Consider the following 15,766-nt stretch of genomic DNA (forward strand, 5'->3'; position numbering starts at 1 on the left):
CTAATTTATCTAAGTTAGGTTTGGCTAATTGTTTATCTCCTAACATAGCTTGCAATGGGATATCCTGTTCATTCATTTCCATGATCTTCCATTTGGCATCTATATTATCATCACACCACGAAGCCACATATCTAAGTTGGGCGGCGTAGTAGTAGTCTCTGAGATTTGGTAAAGACATGCCTCCCTTTTCCTTACTCAGTAGTAATGTTGCATATTTTATTCGTGGCTCACACACAGTGTTTTTGAATGACATTAGTAATAAAAAAAATGCCCTTTTTAACCGTAAGGCTAAAGTTGGACAATAGCCGATCTACAAGCCCACAACTCGTCGCGCTATGACACGTTGTGTGCTTGTAGATGTGTAAATCAGGTATAACTCTATCTCTAACACCTACATTCTAAACGTTTAATCCTAACGCCAACCTGCATGTTTTTCTGTAAACCTTTAACCCATTAAGACCGGGAAAGCATCATGTGTCATTTTAGATTTGCCAGTGTCGAGTGAGCTTGTAGATCTGCTATTTTTGAAAAATAGTGAAAATGTGTGCAAATCTTCAAATATATATATATTTTTTTAAAGCGAACATTTGTAACTCAAATCTTTGCTTCTGGGGGGAAAAAAACAATTATGTAGCTATAATATCAGTCAAACTTTTTCATGTCAAGGACCACCCCAAAATTATATGTATTAAACTCTAATTCAACTTAATCTAACTTTAACTGCACTCTATCAAAGTAGAAGTCAACTGCAGGACAGGGTTGAGGTGTTGAGGTGTGCATCGCAACGCGTTGTGAGCTTGTAAATTGGCTATTTTAGATTATTTTAATCGTGTGATTTTGTTTTGTTTTATTTAGACAGGACAGTGTAGACATGGACGTCTTTTTCACTCTACTGGGATATGCATAATAAGTGCATAAAACATTTCTCCAAAAAAAAGGTCAGAATTGATCTTACCTTTATTATTCATATTAAAGTCATACTGTGTCTTTTTATCCTCCCAATTAAACAAAAATGTACAGTCAATGCCAAACAGTTATAACCGGCAGTGCACTTTAATAATCAATTGTAAGTAATTGTGCATTGTGTGTGAGCGTATGTGCGTGTGTGTGTGCGCGCGTGTGTGTGTGTGTGTGTGTGTGTGTGTGTGTGTGTGTGTGTGTGTGTGTGTGTGTGTGTGTGTGTGTGTGTGTGTGTGTGTGTGTGTGTGTGTGTGTGTGTGTGTGTGTGTGTGTGTGTGTGTGTGTACCTTTCCGCCTTGTGTCTCCAGAGATAACTCCTCTAACTCCTTTAAGATGTCATCCTCACTGTGAGAGGAGAGGAGAGGAGGAGAGGAGAGAGTGTACTAATTACAATTCAGGCATTTAGCTGATGCTCTTAATCCAGAGTGATTTACAGTAAGCAAGGACAACATAGGTAATAGAGGTAATACGTCAAATGCATAGAAATAGTCATCTAGGATCATAGATAAACCAAGAACCTATCATCAGTCTAAACAGTAGAATATCAACACAAAAATCTATTATCTGTACATTGAAACTATACACACTATAGGATGCCAGGTTCATAATGACCTGGCATCTCTCTACATACTGTAACATGCTATCTAAATGACATTTGGCCTTTGCATAAGCCTGCAGGGTCATCAAGGCTAGGGCAAGGGCTACGGCAAGGGCTACGGCAGGTACTACGGGCTGAGGTGGAGTCTTAAGAGGTGAGTCTTCAGATTACGGCGGAAGATTGTGTGGAGCGTTGTCCAGGGTGTTTTAGAGAAGAGAGAAGAGTCTGGGACGTGTGGAGCGTGTGGAGCGTTGACCAGGGTGTTTTAGGGAAGGTTCTGACAGCTTCCCTGTGTTAGCTGATCTGAGAGAGCAGGGAGGGGTTGTAGGGTTGGATCAGGCTTTGAAGATATGGGGTACGTGTCATACCTCTGGTTGCTTTGTAGGCCAGCGTCAGTGTTTTGTACTCTGTGAGGGCACTTACTGGGAGGAGCCAATGGAGGGAGCGGGGAAAGGGGGGAGACGTGTGAAACATTTTGTCTGGTTGTGAAGACCAAGCCCGCTGCGGCTTAACGCATTAAGACCTGGGACGCATCTGTGTCATTTTTTTTATTTGAGCTAAAAATCACCATTTTACACTTTGGCTATTCAAAAATAGCAGATCTACAAGCTCGCAGCCGCGCTGCGAGCTTGTAGATCTGCTATTTTTTTTTAATCGTGAAAATGTGTGCAAATCTTTGAATATATATTGTTTTAAAGTGAACATTTTTAACTCAAATCTTTACTTCTGGGGGGTCCCTGGAATAACATTTTGAGATGGGGGTCGGCGGCCAAATACATATCATTTTGGGGGTCCTTGACATGAAAAAGTTTGAGCACCACTGATACAGAAACATACGTTTTTTCAGAAAACTATTTTTAATTTAGAAGACATTTGTAGAATCGGCCTCAGGTCTTAATGGCTTAAGTGCACATGCCGGCAGGCCAGTAAGGAGAGAGTTTAATGATGTTAATGAATTGTTTTCCATGGCAGCGTCGTGCTTTTTGGAAACTTCAAAAACACGTGCGATGTTTTTTTACCTCAAAGTTGAGATACTTTCAACTCAGGCTTTTTGGAAGCGTTGTTAGGAGATTTAATAAAAGGATAAACAGAACAAAGATACAAAAACCAGAGGTACAAAAAGGTGCACGGTATACCAAATATAAGACTTTGATTTGCCTCATTTGTTGCGAACGCGGAACGAGGGGCCTCCGCCCATGTGCAGCTTACTATCAAACCAACCCGATCGCCAGAGAATTAGTATACATTGCACGGATCCAGTGCACGTCATTCCGTGCATAGTCGCCTAGAAACCCTGAAATTCCGTGCATATGTACATCTCTCCCTTTGTGACAAAACCATTTCGGAGGCGCGCAGTCTCAAGGGAATTGTCGCCACGTAAGGGGCCACCGAGCGAGCTAAAGCGAGCGAGTTGCCGTCCCGAACGTTGCGACATTCCCTTGTGCCTACTCAGCGCCGTTTGAGTTATGTACCGATAGGCACAGAATCGTAAATGTTGTTGTGGGGACTGCTCTGCTTCTGGGTTTTTCAGGGTTGCGACTGGTTACGCCCACCGTGGGACTCGCCGTACATATGCACGGAATTTCGGGGTTTCTAGGCGACTATGCACGGAATGACGTGCACTGGATCCGTGCAATGTATACTAATTCTCTGGCGATCAGGCTGATCAAACCGTGCTGGCTCTGTGTCTCTGTGTGAGCCTCTGTGTGCACTGCCTGTGTGCAGCCGAGCCCCCATGTGACTCGCGCTCTCATTGGCTGCTGACAGATCTACTATGAAACCAACCCGATCACCCCCCAAACACGGTGAAATACCACGGATTGACAAACGGCAATTCCGTGCATAGATGACTAGGAACTCCGCAACTCCGTGCATAGGAGAACCATATCCCCCCCCCCCCCCCCCCCCATTAACTTCAATACGAGGCGGAGGCAGTCACGTGACTTTCTCTCTACGCTCTCCCCATCACGGTGAAATAACACGGATTACGAGTCCGTAAATACATAACATAACAATTTAAAAAACGCACAAAAAAAATAGGGCTGCGTTCGCTTCCCGCGTCTTACTTGTTTTAAGACTTAAAATATTTGGTGAAGTTTTGATGAAGACTCACTCATAGTCCTCCTTCTTAGCTCCTCCCTTCTTCTTCTTCTTGCCTTTGGTCTGTTCCTTGGCCGCTCCCGCTCCCTCGATCTCTGCAGCTAAAGCATCAATGTCCACGCCGTCCTCTTTGGCACTGAGAGAGACACACACACACACACACACACACACACACACACACACACACACACACACACACACACACACACACACGCACACACACACACGCACACACATTTACACATTTTTAACAATCAATTTTCAAAACTTTTCCAAAGTATTAGTTTTTACCCCGTTTCCAGGCCTATAGCAATCATACAGTGCAATAATTAGACTCTTAACCCATTAACTGCCAGAGGTATTTTCATATTTTTTTAGCCAGTGCCAGAGTTTTTCATTGAAAAAAAAAAAAGTACTCAGGAGCCGAGATACAGAATTTTTAAGTTTTAAGTTAACAAGGAAGTGGATAGGAGTCTAGATCTCCTTGGTCTTTGGGGTCAAATTGGAAAAAAAAAATATTAATATTTATTAATTTTTTTAGTTCACGTAGATCTACGTGATTGGCAGTGAATCAGTTAAGACCGGGAATTCGGGAAAGCATCATGTGTCATTTTAAGACTTCTTTGGCTGTTCAAAAAACAGCAGATCTACAAGCTCAAAAATAGTGGATCTATAAGCCTTTAAATAAAGACACTGTCAAAATTAACACCCCCCCCCCACACACACACACATTTATAATACACATGTAACAGTTAAGGTCCTTACACACCGGGGCGATTTTATCGTGCGAATAATACGCTTTTTTTAAAAACCTTATAAAGTCAATGCAAGCGTACATGGCGCGGAAAAGCGAAGCGAAAAAGCGTCTTTTAATTATTCGGAACGAGTCCGAATTTTGCGTATATTCGCACATTCGCCGGTGTGTAACCGCCTTAAGACCTTTGAGATCAGACAAATTCAAAACATCCACAACATCCAACTGATTTCTGACTTGAGCACAAAACATCTTTACCTTTAAACAACTGCTCGAAATAATTGTCCCTAAAACTTCAACAAAACTCCCAAAAATGGATTTAGAGGAAAATGCAAGTTTTTTTTTTTTGCAATAATTATTCTTAATCAAAATGATAAATTATTATGAATTAAGAGTGGAAATTGTAACACAGATGTCATGCTGTCCAATTGAGACCTGAACATTGGCCACGATAACATAATATTGTCATAATGATGTTGAAAACATTTCATATATTTTCAAAAATAATGGATCTACAAGCTCAAAATGCGTCACACATTGTGGTGTTTTTTTTAAAGTATAAAGTTATACATTATGTAAGTTATTTGTCATGTCTGCTCTGTGCACCTTTAGTTCATGAAGCCTAAATTCGAAACACAAATGAGATTTTCATACATCATTTTCCAATAATATTCAACGACAGAAACACAATTAAATCATTGATCGAAATTGTTTGAGCGACAAGTGATAGTCGCGTAAAATGTCCTAATCGTGATGGCCCTATAATAACAACATTAAAATACACACAACCTGTGAAAACAATTACAACACACCTGAAGCAGCACATAGATGGAGAGGTGAATACACACTGCTGCTGAAGTCATGCCCAAACTTACTCTGAACTCTGCCAAAAGATCTAATTAAACTCTATTAAACTTAATCAAACTTAAACTACACTCTATCAAAGTAGAAGTCAAGTGCAGGCCAGGGTTGAGGTGCACAGAATGAGAGGAAGGCTCTCTCTCTCTCTCTCTCTCTCTTCTCTTCTCTGATCCCTGAACTTGCACACTAGTTGCATCAGCACAACTTACAAGAGCATGGAGTGAGCTCCATGTTCTAGCAAATACTGTACAGCCACACACACACGCATGCACGCACACACACGCATGCACGCACGCACACACACGCATGCACGCACACACACACACACACACACACGCATGCACGCACGCACGCACGCACGCACGCACGCACGCACGCACGCACACACACATGCATGCACAGTCATGTGTGAACCCAGAATTCACCTCACATCTCCATGACAGACACACACACACACACACACACACACACACACCTAGATCTTTGGACATTTCCAGCTAAAACTCCATTCAAGTTGCAACTTAAACTGCAGGATTAAAATGAATAAACGGACAACACATTCAGGAACAGACCTCTTAACAGCTTTTAACCTAAATGTATGACTGTAGCCGTGGCGTTTGCATTTCTGTCTAATAAAGTATTCAATCAATCAAACCACGTAATCACTGGTGGCGGAAAAAGTACTCACATTTCTTACTCAAGTAAAAGTATCAATACTGAAATGTAGATTTACTCTGTTACAAGTATACGTCGGGAATTCAGAATTTACTTCAGTAAAAAGTACAAAAGCATTGGTATCAAAATGTACTTAAAGTACCAAAAGTAAAAGCACTCAAAATGTATAAAAAAATATTTTGAAAATATATATAGGGCTTATCAAGTGGTTAATGTTTTGAAATAATAATCAGAAGTAACTAGTAACTAAAGGTTTCAAATAATTGTAGTGGAGTAAAAGTACAATATTTGATTCTGAGATGTAGTGGAGTAGAAGTAAAAGTACTGAAAATTGGAAATACCTAAAAAGTGTAGAGCACTTGAGTAAATGTACTTAGTTACTTTACACCACTGGTAATCACTATAATAGCTGCCTGGGGTCTCTCCATACTACTGTAGGTCTGCTCCTTTTTTCACCCTTTACACTGAATCTCTTCACCAAAAAATTGCTGATCTACAAGCTCACATGTTCGCCCAAGAATAGGTGCTTGTGGTTACATTTAATTTCTTCAATCAATCAACTTTATTGATCTACAAGCTTCACAACGTGTCACTTCGTGATGTGTTGTGAGCTTGTAGATCAGCTATTTCTGCTTTTTTTTTACATGTATAAAAATGTTGAAATATGTCTATAATTTCCTCATATATTTAAGTTATTTGTCCCTGTGCAATGTTTGATTACGAAGCCTAAAAAGCAAACAGAAATTAAATTTGTATTCATATGTTCCAATGTGAAAAAACGCCAAACACACAATTAACTCTCTGCCTGCCAAAAACGTTTTAAATCAAAAACAAAATAAAAACATTTCTAAAATCACTCTTTATTTTTTCCGTTTTTCCGTTCTTCACAAAGAACCAGGAGATAACATTTTCCAAAAGGTGGCTGCTCCATTCACTTCAATGTTAAAAAATAAACAGAGAAATATACATGTTTTAACATGTAAACTGCTGGCAGTTTGAGAGTACTATTTTTGAAAAACCCTGTCAGTTTAAGAGTTAAATCGTTAATCGCAATTATTTGAGTAACAATTAATCGTCAACTTAAATTTTTAATCGTGACAGCCCCATTTATTGTCACAACAACACAAGTACAGGTATAAAGTTCTTATCCTTATCTTTTTCTTTTCCAAACTATATGAAAGACTTGGTTCTGCGTTTGTATCTAATGATACGCAGCACGATGACAGATTAACACACCTGACCTTTAAACCTCGTCATCATCATGTCAAAACAACCAATACCTGTTACATCTGCTGATGCAACTAGTGTGTAACCCTTACTGTAAGGTATGAGCTCAGTAGGATCTACAAGCTAGATCTGCTATTGTTTGGTACCTAACCTCTATAAATGCTTAATCCTAACCACAATCTGAATCTTTTTTTCAAATTGTAAATGTATCTCTATAGATCTTTTTTTAATGATAAAACAACTTTTTTTCTAGTGAGGATCAGGAAAAACCTGGAACGCATCTGTGTAATTTTTTTATTTGACCTGAAAAGCATTATTTTGCACTTTGGGCTATTCAAAAATAGCCACGATACAAGCTTGTAGATCTGCTTTTTTTGAAAATTTGTGAAAATGTGGGCACATTTTTTATATATTTATTATTTTAAAGATTTGTAACTCAAATCTTTGCTTCTGGGGGGTCCCTGGAACAACATATTTTGAGATGGGGGTCGGCAGCCAATTACATATAATGTTGAGGGTCCTTGACATGAAAAAGTTTGAGCACCACTGATATAGAAACATACGTTTGTTTCAGAATACTGTTGGGATTTAGAAGACATTTGTAGAATCGGCCTCAAGTCGGCCTCAGAGTTTGTTTGTTTTTTACCCTCACAGACTGCCAGTCTTTTCTAAGCTAGTACTTAGAAAAAATGTTTTTGTCCGTTTATTTTTTAACATTGAAGTGAATGGAGCAGCAACTTTTTGGAAAATGTTATCTCCTGGTTCTTTGTGACGAACGGAAAAACGGAAAACCCCCCAAAAAAAAAAAATTTAGATTTTTTTTTTTTGTAAAAAATGTTTTTTTTTTTGCCAAAAACGTTTATAAACGTTTTTGGCAAGCAATGTGGGTTAAGTCCTCACAAGGATGGTAAATAAATAAAAGTTACATAGTGAGGCTTTAACTTCTCTCCTGGACTCACACAGGTTTATCTCTCAGTCAGTCCTGTGTGTCTGTCTGGAGGGAAACACAGCTGCATGATTCCCACAAAACCAGAGCGTTCCTACAGAGCCTCCTCCTAGCCTCCTACTCCTGACTGTAACACACTGGATCATAATGACATGTCATTATAATGACATGGATGACCTGGGAGGGAGCTGACAATCCTTAGGGCAGTGAAGGTGGTTCCCAAACTGGGGCTCGGAACCCCCAGGGGGGTCCCCAAATTATTTTGGGGGAGATCCCCCTTCAGATCAGATGATCAGCTTAATGTGCAACATTGTTTTCTCAATCAACAGTAAACAAACCTAACATACAGTATAAGTGTATACAGGGTATCTGCACTTTTATAAAGTGACTTTGGAGACATTTGAAATACCAAATTGGCCAAATAGTATGTAAGAAATAGGCAAACATTGTGGAAATAGCCGATCTACAAGCTCGCAATGCAGTTGTGAGCTTGTAGATTGGCTATTTTCACTAAATGTATCTGTGGAACCGAGTCAAACTAAAAGTAATGCCTCAACTCCTACAATTCCAAGTGCTTGTCAGGGTGGGGGGTCCCCAGTTCAAATATGATTATTTTAGGGGGTCCCCAGTTCAAATATGATTATTTTAGGGGGTCCCCAGTTCAAATGTGATTATTCTGTCAGGTCCCCAGTTCAAATATGATTATTTTGGAGGGTCCCCCGTTCAAAGATGATTATAATAGGAGTTAAAAATGTTCGCTTTAAAAGAATATAAATATATTAATTTGCACACATCTTCTCGATTTTTCAAAAATAGCAGATCTACAAGCTCATAGCGCGGCACCAAGTGCCGCGCTATGAGCTTGTAGGTCTGCTATTTTTGAATAGCCAAAGTGTAAAATAATGCTTTTTTAGCTCAAATGAAAAAGTGACACAGATGCATCCCAGGTCTTAATGGGTTAAAATTCACTGACAACTCTTATGAATATGAAACGTCAGACACTTGGAGGCTGGTTTTCTCTAGAATGCAGTCCATGTGTAATTTAACCTCCTCTATCTCTCTGAATATTAACACTCATATAATATGAGATCCCACTACCTGGGGGGACTCTCTCTCTCTCTCTCTCCTCTCTCATAATGAATGTATTTGTACAGCACGTTTCCAAACCAGGTTACAGAATACAGAGTGCTTTACACAACAACAAGGTAATGGAGTGTAATCGCCCTCCGCCCTGGAAAATAACCCGGGTCTCCCGTGTGGAGCGCCTACATCTTAACCCACTAGCCTAAAGGGGAACCCTCCCTATGAAAACCAGGATAACGGTAGTCTCGCGTGGCCAGACTGTTGCCTCGCACAATGTTCAAATGTTTACGGTCATACAGTCTGGGACTCGGAAGCTCTGATCATGATTAGAATATAAAGCGGATGTGAAGCCTCCCTCCTCCCCACTTCCGTTTAGTCTTTACAGTCGCGCAAATGTATCCTAACTAGACCATACCCGGTGAAGTGCACAGGCGAAAGAAGTTGCAAACGTGGGGTTATTGCACGTCCTGTCGCGCGTCCCGTCGCGCCACCCCGCGCGCGCGTAAATTAAAGTCCTTTACGTTGAAGCACGTTGTCTCTGTGTGTGTGTGTGTGCGCGCGCGAGGCAGGCAGCACCAACACTAACGGAGTGGGTGTGTGGATTCGACGCATGCGCAGTTTGATCTGAACGGGCTTTCGCAGTTGTGTTCAGATGGTAATGGTCAATGGCTGTGTGCAAATTCAGAGCAATTGCTCCAGCCACTGAGGAGAACCAGGCATGACACCATGGTACCCCATGGCACTACAGACAGAGGTTTGTCAAATTATAGGAGGATATGAATACAAATCATCTAAGTATATTTAGCTTGCTGCTTAGCAGAAATGGAAATTAAAAAACAAAATGTAAAGATATTTTAAAATATATTTTCGTGAACGGAAGAGCCAGTTTCCTCTCTCGGATTTGGGGATGTGTAGTTCTAGACTCTATATAACATTCAGGAGGTGTAGTTCCGGACTCTACATAACATTCAGGAGGTGTAGTTCAGACTCTATATAACATTCAGGAGGTGTAGTTCCAGACTCTATATAACATTCAGGAGGTGTAGTTCCAGACTCTATATAACATTCAGGAGGTGTAGTTCAGACTCTATATAACATTCAGGAGGTGTAGTTCCAGACTCTATATAACATTCAGGAGGTGTAGTTCCAGACTCTATATAACATTCAGGAGGTGTAGTTCAGACTCTATATAACATTCAGGAGGTGTAGTTCCAGACTCTATATAAGATTCAGGAGGTGTAGTTCCAGACTCTATATAACATTCAGGAGGTGTAGTTCCAGACTCTATATAACATTTAGGAGGTGTAGTTCCAGACTCTATATAACATTCAGGAGGTGTAGTTCAGACTCTATATAACATTCAGGAGGTGTAGTTCCAGACTCTATATAAGATTCAGGAGGTGTAGTTCCAGACTCTATATAACATTCAGGAGGTGTAGTTCCAGACTCTATATAACATTTAGGAGGTGTAGTTCCAGACTCTATATAACATTCAGGAGGTGTAGTTCCAGACTCTATATAACATTCAGGAGGTGTAGTTCCAGACTCTATATAACATTTAGGAGGTGTAGTTCCAGACTCTATATAACATTCAGGAGGTGTAGTTCCAGACTCTATATAACATTCAGGAGGTGTAGTTCTAGACTCTATATAACATTTAGGAGGTGTAGTTCTAGACTATATAACATTCAGGAGGTGTAGTTCCAGACTCTATATAACATTCAGGAGGTGTAGTTCAGACTCTATATAACATTCAGGAGGTGTAGTTCAGACTCTATATAACATTCAGGAGGTGTAGTTCCAGACTCTATATAACATTCAGGAGGTGTAGTTCTAGACTCTATATAACATTCAGGAGGTGTAGTTCTAGACTCTACATAACATTCAGGAGGTGTAGTTCTAGACTCTATATAACATTCAGGAGTTGTAGTTCTAGACTCTATATAACATTCAGGAGGTGTAGTTCCAGACTCTATATAACATTCAGGAGGTGTAGTTCCAGACTCTATATAACATTCAGGAGTTGTAGTTCTAGACTCTATATAACATTCAGGAGGTGTAGTTCCAGACTCTATATAACATTCAGGAGGTGTAGTTCAGACTCTATATAACATTCAGGATGTGTAGTTCAGACTCTATATAACATTCAGGAGGTGTAGTTCAGACTCTATATAACATTCAGGAGGTGTAGTTCCTGACTCTATATAACATTCAGGAGGTGTAGTTCCTGACTCTATATAACATTCAGGAGGTGTAGTTCTAGACTCTATATAACATTCAGGAGGTGTAGTTCCAGACTCTACATAACATTTAGGAGGTGTAGTTCCAGACTCTATATAACATTCAGGAGGTGTAGTTCTAGACTCTATATAACATTCAGGAGGTGTAGTTCCAGACTCTATATAACATTCAGGAGGTGTAGTTCTAGACTCTATATAACATTCAGGAGGTGTAGTTCAGACTCTATATAACATTCAGGAGGAGTAGTTCCTGACTCTATATAACATTCAGGAGGTGTAGTTCCTGACTCTATATAACATTCAGGAGGTGTAGTTCCTGACTCTATATAACATTCAGGAGGTGTAGTTCCAGACTCTACATAACATTCAGGAGGTGTAGTTCCAGACTCTATATAACATTCAGGAGGTGTAGTTCCAGACTCTATATAACATTCAGGAGGTGTAGTTCAGACTCTATATAACATTCAGGAGGTGTAGTTCAGACTCTATATAACATTCAGGAGGTGTAGTTCCAGACTCTATATAACATTCAGGAGGTGTAGTTCAGACTCTATATAACATTCAGGAGGTGTAGTTCTAGACTCTATATAACATTCAGGAGGTGTAGTTCAGACTCTATATAACATTCAGAGATTGTGGAATAGTTGTCTGGCTACGCGAGACTAGGATAACGGAGGATAAACACAACTTAAAAGCTAATGACACAAACAATACAACTGATGAAAAGGCTAAACCTCCAAGAAAAGGCCTCTCTCTCTCTCTACCTCTCTCTCTCTCTCTGAAAAACAGTGCAGTGCCCTTTAAGCTGTCATTGGGGTATGTGTTACATATATATTTAACACATACTGTAGGTGACATTAAAGTCCTCTGCTTTTAGTTCCATCCTAAACGTTAGGAGCAGGTATGAGTATCAACTGACCCCAGTGACCCCCCTCAAACAAACACACACACACACACACACACACACACACACACACACACACACAGAGCAGGGCCTTCTCTCTCTCTCTCATATCATTATAATCTTTGCGTCTCTCTCTCCCTCATTTCACTCTGTCTGTCTGTCTGTCTCTCTCTCACCATCTTTCACTCTCTTTCTGTCTGTCTGTCTCTCTCACACTATTTTCACTCTTTCTGTCTGTCTCTCTCATTCTCTCTCTCACCCATTTCACTCTCCCTCTCATTCTCTCTCTCTCATTCTCTCTCTCAGTACAATAGAAATGGATGAGGTTGCACTCAGGGCCAGGTCAGGTCAACTCATTCATTCACTCACTCAGCTCTGTGCTGTCATACTCTAGCATGTACATGTCAGCTGGCATCTAGGAATATAATTTAAAAACACAAATAAATACATAACAATAATAAATATGATATGAAAAATAATGATAATTCAAAGTAACGCCACAACAGTGAATAATAACATATACACCGTGCCATTAGCTTGTTTCCAAGCCTCCACTCCAACAGTCTTATCTCCAGTTGTGGGTAACTGTCCTAACATATGTTCAGTTTAACTGTAACACACACACACACACACACACACACACACACAGTGTCCTGACATGACATGACATGCTAAGCTAACACGTTAGCATGCCATCCTAGCTAGCTTCAACCTGGCCTCTTCCAGGCTAAGTTTTTTCCCTCAAAAACCAAATCTCTTTGCCCCAAAAAATATCAGATCTACAAGCTCACCACGCGTATCTTTAGTCAATGACTGACTGTTCAACCCCCACCAGAATAATATGGATGGATGTGTGTGTGTGTGTGTGTGTGTGTGTGTGTGTGTGTGTGTGTGTGTGTGTGTGTGTGTGTGTGTGTGTGTGTGTGTGGTTGAAGTGGTTTTTAACAGTCAGCTTCATAACTGTACATTAACATGTATTTATCATAAAGATCAGTCATTATAAACCCAGACAGACACTGGAATAGATCATTTATTATAAGATGTTATTTTTAATATACACTCACCTGTCAGGACCCATGGTGGACACAATGTATTCAAACTAATCTCACATATAATCATCTTTATGACTTTTAATTGAAACATGTTTTAGGTGTCAGTCATAACCAGTGAGTGACTGCTGTGTGTACATGTTGTTTAAACATGTAGTCTATGGTCACTTATGATTATTATATTACATTTTAAGGGTTTATGATATGATATTTAGGAGGGTATTTCAACACACACACACACACACACACACACACAGTCAGAGAGAGAGAGAGAGAATGAACACACACACACACACACACACACACAGTCAGAGAGAGAGAGAATGAACACACACACACCACACACACACACACACACACACACACACACACACACAGTCAGAGAGAGAGAGAGAGAGAGAGAGAGAATGAACACACACACACACACACTCAGAGAGAGAGAGAGAGAGAGAATGAACACACATACACATACACACACACACACACACAGTCAGAGAGAGAGAGAGAATGAAAACACACACACACAGTCAGAGAGAGAATGAACACACACACACACACAGTCAGAGAGAGAATGAACACACACACACACACACAGTCAGAGAGGGAGAGAGAGAGAGAATGAACACACACACACACACACACACACACACACACACACACACACACACACACACACACACACACACACACACACACACACACACACACACACACACACACACACACACACACACACACACACACACCACACACACACACACACGAAAACTCATGCTGGGTTAGCTTAGCCGTTAGCCCCCCCCCACACACACACACACACACACACAGGGCTAGCCCAAACACAACGGTTTCAAGGCTAACCGGGGGGGGTCGGCATCGCGCTAATGACGTCACGCAGGAGGTTGAAAATGACGTCATAAGTGTCTCATCATACCTGTCCTCTGGGCCTTTCTTCTGCTTCTTCCCCATGGTGTGTAGTAGTAGTTGTGTAGTGTGAGTGTAACGCAGACACAGCAGCACTACTCTCCATATGCTCACCGCTGAGGCGCTGTGCGCATGCGCCGCGTGACGTCACCGGCCCGGTCGGTTCGGGGGCGTCGCTGCTGCGCGCGATGCGGCGCATGTTCTGCTGCGCAAACCCTGAAACCATGGAGCACCTCGTCTCCATTTCTCCATCTACAGCCCGTACGTTACGTACACATACGAACATAAACCTTCACATTTCAAATATTAAGTGCTGACCTCACGGCCACGGATGTAACAAGTTGAAACGCCTGGGTCTAAGTACCCGTATCTTACGTATTGTTTAATAAATAGCTTTTTAATCCGATCGGTGGCCATTTTCTAAAAATGTCCTTCATGCGTTCAACTACGCGATCCTATTGGTTGGCAGGTGTATTGCACTCTGTTACATTATAACTCTATGAGAAAATGGCCGCCAATCGGATTAAAACGTTTTTTATTGAACAATACGGAAGATACGGGTACTTAAACCCAAGCGTTTTAACTTGTTACATCCATGGCCGTGGGGACAACACTTTATATTTGAAATGTGAAGGTTTATGTAGATGTACGGATTGTAAATGGAAAAATGTCCAAAACCAGGAACAAGTGGTTCCATGACGCTTGTGACAGACGAGCGTCATGATTGTGAACCATGGCTAGATCTGCGCAAACTGCGCTGCTGTTGCCAAGTCGGATTATTATATGTTTTGATCTACAAGCTGATCTACAAGCTCACTAATATGCATCACATCGTGACGTGTTGTGCTTGTAGATCAGCTTGTACATGATCAGCTGTTTTCAAATAGCCTGTGTGCTGTGTAAAATGTAAAAGTTAAAGTGGTTAAACTGTGTGTTGCCGGAAGCCCCCTGGAGGACCCCTGGGGGTCCCCGGACCCCACTTTGAGAACCACTGCTCTAAGTGATTCGTTAACAAGGTTAAAGACATATATATTCTGATTCAAAGTGTGGTCCGGGGACCCCCAGGGCCGGCCAGGGGTCCTCATTGAGTGGGTTGTGGGTGTTCCAAGGTGTTCCCAGCAAAATAATCTCAACTAATAACTCTTTATACTTCAGTGTGATTTAGAAACATCTAGAAACAGTCTGGAGGAGGATTTGGAATCATTCTGAAAGGTTTTGCACAAATCTTCTTTTATAGGGCCCCCTGGTACAACATGTTTTCATACAGGGGCCCCACAGCTAAATACATATGATATGACTTTGGGGGTTCTTAATGAAATTGTGTTTGTTCATTAACAGGGGTCTCCCCACCTCTCCAGCTCTTTATGCTACTTGTTCAGGTCAGGATACCAATTGTATCCAATCAGGAGAGAGAAGTAATCCATGTATCAGTTTAAAATGTATGG

The 15,766-nt window shown here is 40.9% G+C and overlaps 1 protein-coding gene across 5 annotated transcripts in view; it reads right to left on the bottom strand.

Moving 5' to 3' along the window:
- The window catches only part of eif5b (eukaryotic translation initiation factor 5B), a 49,329-nt gene extending 34,902 nt beyond the window's left edge, over positions 1 to 14,427 (bottom strand). For all 5 annotated transcript variants that reach the window (XM_080422605.1, XM_080422604.1, XM_080422603.1 and 2 more), the window contains exons 1-3: positions 14,332 to 14,427; positions 3,672 to 3,794; positions 1,248 to 1,305 (exon numbers count right to left, since the gene is read on the bottom strand). In XM_080422605.1, coding sequence (XP_080278731.1) covers positions 1,248 to 1,305; positions 3,672 to 3,794; positions 14,332 to 14,366 — 216 coding nt within the window. In that variant the 5' untranslated portion in view covers positions 14,367 to 14,427. The remainder of the gene's footprint in view (positions 1 to 1,247; positions 1,306 to 3,671; positions 3,795 to 14,331) is intronic.
- Between the last annotated feature and the right edge of the window lie 1,339 nt (positions 14,428 to 15,766).

The sequence above is a fragment of the Gymnoscopelus braueri genome (genome assembly GCF_963280865.1).
Source record: "Gymnoscopelus braueri genome assembly, chromosome: 24".
Taxonomy (NCBI): Eukaryota; Metazoa; Chordata; class Actinopteri; order Myctophiformes; family Myctophidae; genus Gymnoscopelus; species Gymnoscopelus braueri.